General features: G+C 43.3%; 1 protein-coding gene across 2 annotated transcripts; it reads right to left on the reverse strand.

Annotated features, from left to right (window-relative positions):
* Positions 1 to 1,275: 1,275 nt before the first annotated feature.
* On the reverse strand, positions 1,276 to 5,650 carry LOC311128274 (DNA-directed RNA polymerase II subunit GRINL1A-like). Of its 2 annotated transcripts, XM_084160333.1 has the most exons (5): positions 5,598 to 5,650; positions 5,285 to 5,384; positions 4,349 to 4,960; positions 3,989 to 4,220; positions 1,276 to 1,996 (listed from the first exon to the last, which is right to left on the reverse strand). In XM_084160333.1, the coding sequence occupies exons 1-5, from the start codon at positions 5,614 to 5,616 to the stop codon at positions 1,853 to 1,855; spliced, it is 1,107 nt and encodes a 368-aa protein (XP_084016459.1). In that variant the 5' UTR covers positions 5,617 to 5,650; the 3' UTR covers positions 1,276 to 1,852. The 2 variants fall into 2 exon arrangements, with proteins under 2 accessions (XP_084016459.1, XP_084016458.1); XM_084160332.1 differs by lacking the exon at positions 5,598 to 5,650 and having other exon boundaries at positions 5,285 to 5,487.
* Positions 5,651 to 7,695: the final 2,045 nt, after the last annotated feature.

The following is a 7,695-nucleotide window of genomic DNA, read 5'->3' on the forward strand; positions in this document are numbered from 1 at the left end:
TGACCTCAGACTTTGTAACCTGGCAAACGTAGGCGAATGCAATCATTTAGCTGAGAATCAAAATTGAGCTTAATGCCAGTCTATACATCACTGTTCACTGTACGGCCGAGCTGGCTTCTCTTTGAACAGGCAGTTTTAAAATCATATGCCATTTTCCCCTCCCAAGTCCAAATTATTCCAGCTCCCCAGAGATGTGTGATTTCGGACACGCAGTTAGAGCAAATCACTTGCAGACTAGCTCATGAGCAGTTTATTAATCTGAGGTAAGGGGTGTGGGATTCACCACAAGTATAAACAACCTCCCAAACGAACAACTTAAAGACTCTGGCCATAGAACGCATGGTTGGTTCCAGCTCAGACATATCAATGTACTTGTGAGTGATAGCGCAGGCCGGAAACCATGGAGCAAAGCTGTAGGAAAAATGCAACCCCGTAATTGGTAACAGTCTCCACATTTATGTAAGCAAGGTAGGCCTAATTAATACCAGTACAAGGAAGATCCTCTCCTGAGCTCGCTGACATATTTATTATTGGACGTCGGAGCAGAGCATTCTGGAGTCCATCAGACCTGTGTCTAAACACACAGCAGCCAGATGGTGTTTTTTTCTACAGCAGCTCCCACCAATGGCTGAGCAGCAATTACCAGGGGTTATCAAGGAGCATCAGCCATGGAGCTCAGACAGACCGACATGAATTCTCCCTCATTTCCCCCTGAGCTCGCCTCAATCACTTCTTTCTTTCTCCTCATTAAAATTCCTGAATCGTACTAAAGTTAAAATGGGTCTGTATAACATTTAGGGAGGATTGGACTGCAGGTGATGGGAATGGCTGTCTGGGAAGAGTTAACATTGTTGACACTCCTTATCAGCATTAGTAAAAAATTAAAAAGCTGGAAAACGGCATGTCAGTCTGCTGCCATTCCATCATACCCTGCCACTCCGGGAAGTAACATGAGCCAAATGCAAGCCAGATGTATTTCAACCATTGGTCCCGATTCCATCAAGCTTCAATATTTCACTAGACCGTATATTAATCTTCTAAAGCATGTCACAGATTTCTCCACTGATAACATCACAGGGTTTAAATGACGGCTGAGTCATAGCTCTCATCAAACCGTGGCGGGGTTAAGAAAACATTCCGCTGAAAATGTCAGCACACTGCTCCGTCTTAGACAGCAATTAACCGCTTCCACCTTTAATTTCAGAGCTCACAGAACTTGGGGATATCTGATTTGTTCCCGTTTCTAGAGGAAGATAGAATAAGATCAACCAAAATATGGTAAGAACAGAGTTTTATTTTCAATAAGAAACACTGCAGAAAAAGATCATACAAAAAATATTTTCTTTATATTTCTCACATGCAGACGGTCATTACTTTGCAGTTTTGGAAATGCAACCACCAAGTGAGTCAACAATACCGGACAATACTGTAGCAGCCTCATCACACAACTGACACCAGTCCTCCCTAGGCACAATACAGGCAATCCTTTACTCTCTGACAACATGGGGAGGTAGCATACCTAATGCTCCATGCAAGAGGCTAACACATCACCCAACGGGAGGCCTGAGGTTCTGTGGCAACTCTGATAAACTGGACAGGATGCTGATTGGGTGACAACTCAGTGAATCATTGATGGTGAACAAAGACCCACACAATTCACCTCCCTGGACAGCCAAGACAGGGAAACCCACTGTGCCTTCACAACCACCCGAAGCCCATGACCATTTCCAGCTCCTCAGGCAGGCCTCTCGTCTTTGTATTGCCAATCCCCTTCCTTCCATAGGCCCTGACGCAGGGCACAGAGACTGTTGTCTCAGAGGTCACCTGAGTTTCCTTACTGCGGCCCCCTGGATTAGTCCTCCTCTGAGGAGAGCTGGGCTCCGTCGTCATGAACCTCCCTGTAGGCGCCCAGCGGGCCCCCTTCCACAACATAGCTCCCTGTGCTGAACTTCAGCCCATCAGACAGCTTCTGGGCTGCCAGCTTGGCCTGCAACTCCTGAGGGAAACACACAATACAGGAGAGATGCTGACATTGAAAGGGTGAATAACCTGGGAAATTAGCAAGTGCTGTGCTTAGCAGTAAGCATTAGGCTGCTATGCTATACCATGAATAGAAGTAGCATAGGGAGTGTTCATCAGATGAGCAGTGTTTTTGTGGTGATAATGGAATAGGTAGGTAAACGTTGCCTCTAAACACTTACAGTTGAAGTCGGAAGTTTACATACACCTTAGCCAAATACATTTAAACTCAGTTTTTCACAATTCCTGACATTTAATCCTAGTAATAATTGCCTGTCTTAGGTCAGTTAGGATCACCACTTTATTTTAAGAATGTGAAATGTCAGAATAATAGTAGAGAGAATTATTTATTTCAGCTTTTATTTATTTCATCACATTCCCAGTGGGTCAGAAGTTTACATACACTCAATTAGTATTCGGTAGCATTGCCTTTAAATTGTTTAACTTGGGTCAAACGTTTAGGGTAGCCTTCCACAAGCTTCCCACAATAAGTTGGGTGAATTTTGGCCCATTCCTCCTGACAGAGCTGGTGTAACTGAGTCAGGTTTGTAGGCCTCCTTGCTCACACACGCTTTTTCAGTTCTGCACACACATTTTCTATAGGATTGAGGTCAGGGCTTTGTGATGGCCACTCCAATACCTTGACTTTGTTGTTCTTAAGCCATTTTGCCATAACTTTGGAAGTATGCTTGGGGTCATTGTCCATTTGGAAGACCCATTTGCGACCAAGCTTTAACTTCCTGACTGATGTCTTGAGATGTTGCTTCAATATATCCACATAAATTTCCTTCCTCATGATGCCATCTATTTTGTGAAGTGCACCAGTCCCTCCTGCAGCAAAGCACCCCCACAGCATGATGCTGCCACCCCCGTGCTTCACGGTTGGGATGGTGTTCTTCGGCTTGCAAGCGTCCGCCTTTTCCTCCAAACATAACGATGGTCATTATGGCCAAACAGTTCTATTTTTGTTTCATCAGACCAGAGGACATTTCTCCAAAAAGTACGATCTTTGTCCCCATGTGCAGTTGCAAACCGTAGTCTGGCTTTTTTATGGCGGTTTTGGAGGAGTGGCTTCTTCCTTGCTGAGCAGCCTTTGAGGTTATGTCGATATAGGACTTGTTTTACTGTGGATATTGATACATTGTACCTGTTTCGTCCAGCATCTTCACAAGGTCCTTTGCTGTTGTTCTGGGATTGATTTGCACTTTTCGCACCAAAGTACGTTCATCTCTAGGAGACAGAACGCGTCTCCTTCCTGAGCGGTATGACAGCTGCGTGGTCCCATGGTGTTTATACTTGCGTCCTATTGTTTGTACAGATGAACGTGGTACCTTCAGGCGTTTGGAAGTTGCTCACAAGGATGAACCAGACTTGTGGAGGTCTGCAAAAACAATTCTGAGGTCTTGGCTGATTTCTTTTGATTTTCCCATGATGTCAAGCAAAGAGGCACTGAGTTTGAAGGTAGGCCTTGAAATACATCCACAGGTACACCTCCAATTGACTCAAATGATGGCAATTAGCCTATCAGAAGCTTCTAAAGCCATGACATTATTTTCTGGAATTTTCCAAGCTGTTTAAAGGCACAGTCAACTTAGTGTATGTAAACTTCTGACCCACTGGAATTGTGATACAGTGAATTATACGTGAAATAATCTGTCTGTAAACAATTGTTGGACAATTTACTTGTGTCATGTACAAAGTAGATGTCCTAACCGACTTGCCAAAACTATAGTTTGTTAACAAGATATTTGTGGAGTGGTTGAAAAACAAGTTTTAATGACTCCAACCTAAGTGTATGTAAACTTCCTACTTCAACTGTATAACCCATTTAATCCCATCATGCAATCTGATCGTACATCTATAATTAGGGGCAATTGCTACCTTGAGCAGTGAGCATTTTGGTGTTGTTGGACAGAGCTTAATGTTCCTCTGTGGTGTGATGTGTCAGACTGACCCATGGGCCACTCACCTGGAGTTTCCTGGTCTGCTCACGTAGCAGGTCGGCTGACTGCTCCAGTGTCAGCAGCTGGGCAGGGCTGTAGCGGAGCAGTGGGAGCCTGGCTGCAGTGATATCATCAATGTGCTTCCTGTCTCGCTCCCTCCTGGCCTCAACGGAGAGCACCGGTGATTGTAATAAGCCTCCAGGGGATTGGCTGGGCGACTGAGACCCTGACGGGGAGCCATCTGTGTTGTGGGCAAACCTGCAAACATTACAGGAAGAATTAATATAAGAGTTAGTAGGTGAGAATACTAGTGCATCTTCATAACTAAACGCAGCATCAATGAACTATACAGTATTCTTATATACTTTCATACAATGTGGACTTACTGATTAGGCTTATACTTCTGTCTCTTCGTAGCGGGGTCCTTCTCAGTCCTCTCCAGGACCTCTATGTAGTGTGGTGTCTTCTGTGGCTGCCTTCCAAGGAAGGGGTTGCCAGTAGCAGGTCTGTTGAATGTGTCTTTAGGGTATCCAATCGAGCCAGTTGAGCGGTCAGACAGAGTGACCCTCTGCAAGGCCTCTGCTAGGTCGCTCTCTTTTGTCCTGTCAGAGTCGAGAGAGGCCCCTGCATCACCACCAGCCTGGGCCATCTCCATGGTTTCAGCAGCAGATACTTTGGACACATTGCGTCCTTGCAGCGTGTCAACTGTTTTGCTCTCCTGAACATTAGGTGACAGAGGTGAGGCGTCCAATTCTTGGACATTTCCAGGAGCTGTGTCCCCAGCTTGTCTCCTATGTTGGGAAGTTCCTGGTTTATTCTGGCTACCAGGTTGTCTTTGTGTCAAAGCCTGCTGGTATTTAGACTGCAGCTCTGTCCTGACAGATGACAGCATATCTTGCTTCCTCTCCTCTTCTTCATTACGGGCAAGAGCTAGGCATATTCTCTCTGCAAAGTCTGATATCTTCTTCCCTTTATCTGGAAGGGTCTGTATAAACCTCCTGTTGATACCAACATCTAAAATCAGTTTGTCAACAAGGGCTAACAAATAACTAACTACTGCTTTCAGTTCAACTTTAAGAAAACGTAGTTGGCAGTGATCGTAAAAACAAAGGAATGTCAGGTTCAGGGTAAAACGCATTTCCATAGCTCAAGTAACATTAGCTAGCTAGCCTACATTCAGGGGGGTAGCATACACACGCGCCAAAACTGGCACCCCTGTCTAGCCAACAGCTGGAAGTTTCTAGAATAATGTAATGTTGTTGAAGCAGCTAATTAATAATTTGAGATTGCTTCTGTCAGATGAATGCTATGAAGTTACTTACTTGTTAGATAATAATTTATCTTGGCGTGACAGGAATTCACAAAGTTCTTCTTTGCTCTTGGTTTTGAGGTCCCCCACTTGCCCCTGGCGTTCTGATGGAGCTGCCCACGATGATGAGGACATTGTTAGCTTGCTAGCTAGTAGCTACTAGTCTAAAACCCACCCAAATAAGCTTACCGAATAGCTCAAATGACCCTATCAAAACATTACTTTGTTAGTCCATTAACGTTACCCTTAACGGGATTCTGTTGTTCAATAAAATATACTTTCATCTACAGCTGTCTGTTAGCTATAACTTGTATTTTGGTACCTACGTAGCTCGCGCGCTGTCATTGTAGCAGGAAGTAGTACGGAAGTACGTAACCTTCGATCGTCTGCTTCTTCTTCTTCTTCTTCTTTAGGATTTGGTTGGCGGATCGCATCCAACTTTTATGTGCATACACCGCCACCTACTGTACTGGTATGTGAGGCCATTCGCTGCCTACCTACAGTAAATTATTGATACGGTAATTCAGAATTGGGAAAAAGGAAATGGAAAATTTCCCTGCCAACTATTAGCCCTCTCTATAAAAAAAACACACCACCCCATTCCACTATTTAACCCTATCTAATCATATTACACTTCCTAACTTGACCTTGTCGGTCAAAGACTACATGAAAACTCAGCAGGACAGACAAGTACCGACAATGATCATACCATAGAATTTGTTACGTTTCAGGAATCTATAGTAAGCTACTCCTCCACACAAGCCTTCGTTTGAGTGTTTGAATATTCTCTTAGACCTAGTAGTATGGCATCAACTACATGTTATTTACCTACATTTATGTATTTGCTTACCTTGCTGTAAAATACTTTCAAAGCTGCTTAATATCATATGGCATGGAAATGGAGATGAAACGTAGATCATTGATCGGATGGCGCCACCCAGCGTTGAGAAGTAAAGATTACACTGATGCGACCAATGATGTATATAAACCCTGGGTTGCTGATGCTTGGCACTCCCCAGCAGCAGCAGTCCTCCATAGGAATTCTACACTATTTAAATTAAATGTTTCAAGGACAAAATTACATTTATTTAAGTATTAAGTTGTTGTAAAATATTAGTAATCTAAAAATATATATACTTTAAGGAAAATGTTTTTATATATTTTAACATTTAGCCCACATAGTATTATTTAAAAGTATGCATTACGGTGTCTCTAATAGAATAATTGTGGCAAAAATGAATGTAGACATTAATAAATGCATTTCTATAGCTTCCAAAATAATTTTTTTAAACGGTGGTGAAGTGCCAAGATGGGGTCATGGTGGCTTCAACACAGCCCTTTGGTCATCTAGCGTATATATAAACCATTAGATGCTACATATAACCTCCCTGAAAGCTTCACAAAATGGACAATTTCAGACAATGGACCTTGACCATTTTCATGAATGATTATAAAAACACCACAATTGCACAATGGCACATTTTCAAAACACTGATTTCATTAGTATGCACTGGATGTGTATCATTCAAGAAAGGCACATCATGAAGCTATTGCTTATCATAACTTCTCATACAGTGAGGGAAAAATGTATTTGATCCCCTGCTGATTTTGTACTTTTGCCCACTGACAAAGACATGATCAGTCTATAATTTTAATGGTAGGTTTATTTGAACAGTGAGAGACAGAATAACAACAAAGAAATCCAGAAAAACGCATGTCAAAAATGTTATAAATTGATTTGCATTTTAATGAGGGAAATAAGTATTTGACCCCTCTGCAAAACATTACTTAGTACTTGGTGGCAAAACCCTTGTTGGCAATCACAGAGGTCAGACATTTCTTGTAGTTGGCCACCAGGTTTGCACACATCTCAGGAGGGATTTTGTTCCACTCCTCTTTGCAGATCTTCTCCAAGTCATTAAGGTTTTGAGGCTGACGTTTGGCAACTCGAACCTTCAGCTCCCTCCACAGATTTTCTATGGGATTAAGGTCTGGAGACTGGCTAGGCCACTCCAGGACCTTAATGTGCTTCTTCTTGAGCCACTCCTTTGTTGCCTTGGCCGTGTGTTTTGGGTCATTGGAATACCCATCCACGGCCCATTTTCAATGCCCTGGCTGAGGGAAGGAGGTTCTCACCCAAGATTTGACGGTACATGGCCCCATCCATCGTCCCTTTGATGCGGTGAAGTTGTCCTGTCCCCTTAGCAGAAAAACACCCCCAAAGCATAATGTTTCCACCTCCATGTTTGACGGTGGGGATGGTGTTCTTGGGGTCATAGGCAGCATTCCTCCTCCTCCAAACACAGCGAGTTGAGTTGATGCCAAAGAGATCCATTTTGGTCTCATCTGACCACAACACTTTCACCCAGTTCTCCTCTGAATCATTCAGATGTTCATTGGCAAACTTCAGGCGGCCCTGTATAT

Source organism: Coregonus lavaretus (genome assembly GCF_964263955.1).
Source record: "Coregonus lavaretus genome assembly, chromosome: 4".
Lineage (NCBI taxonomy): Eukaryota > Metazoa > Chordata > Actinopteri > Salmoniformes > Salmonidae > Coregonus > Coregonus lavaretus.

Bases quoted from the DNA above. Each gene is read 5' to 3' on its own strand.
- LOC311128274 (XM_084160332.1), bottom strand. From the start codon at position 5,406: ATGTCCTCATCATCGTGGGCAGCTCCATCAGAACGCCAGGGGCAAGTG. The intron at 4,961-5,284 runs GTAAGTAACTTC...TGGTATCAACAG, and splicing joins GATAAATTATTATCTAACAA to GAGGTTTATACAGACCCTTC. The intron at 1,997-3,988 runs GTGAGTGGCCCA...TGTTTCCCTCAG, and splicing joins AGCAGACCAGGAAACTCCAG to GAGTTGCAGGCCAAGCTGGC.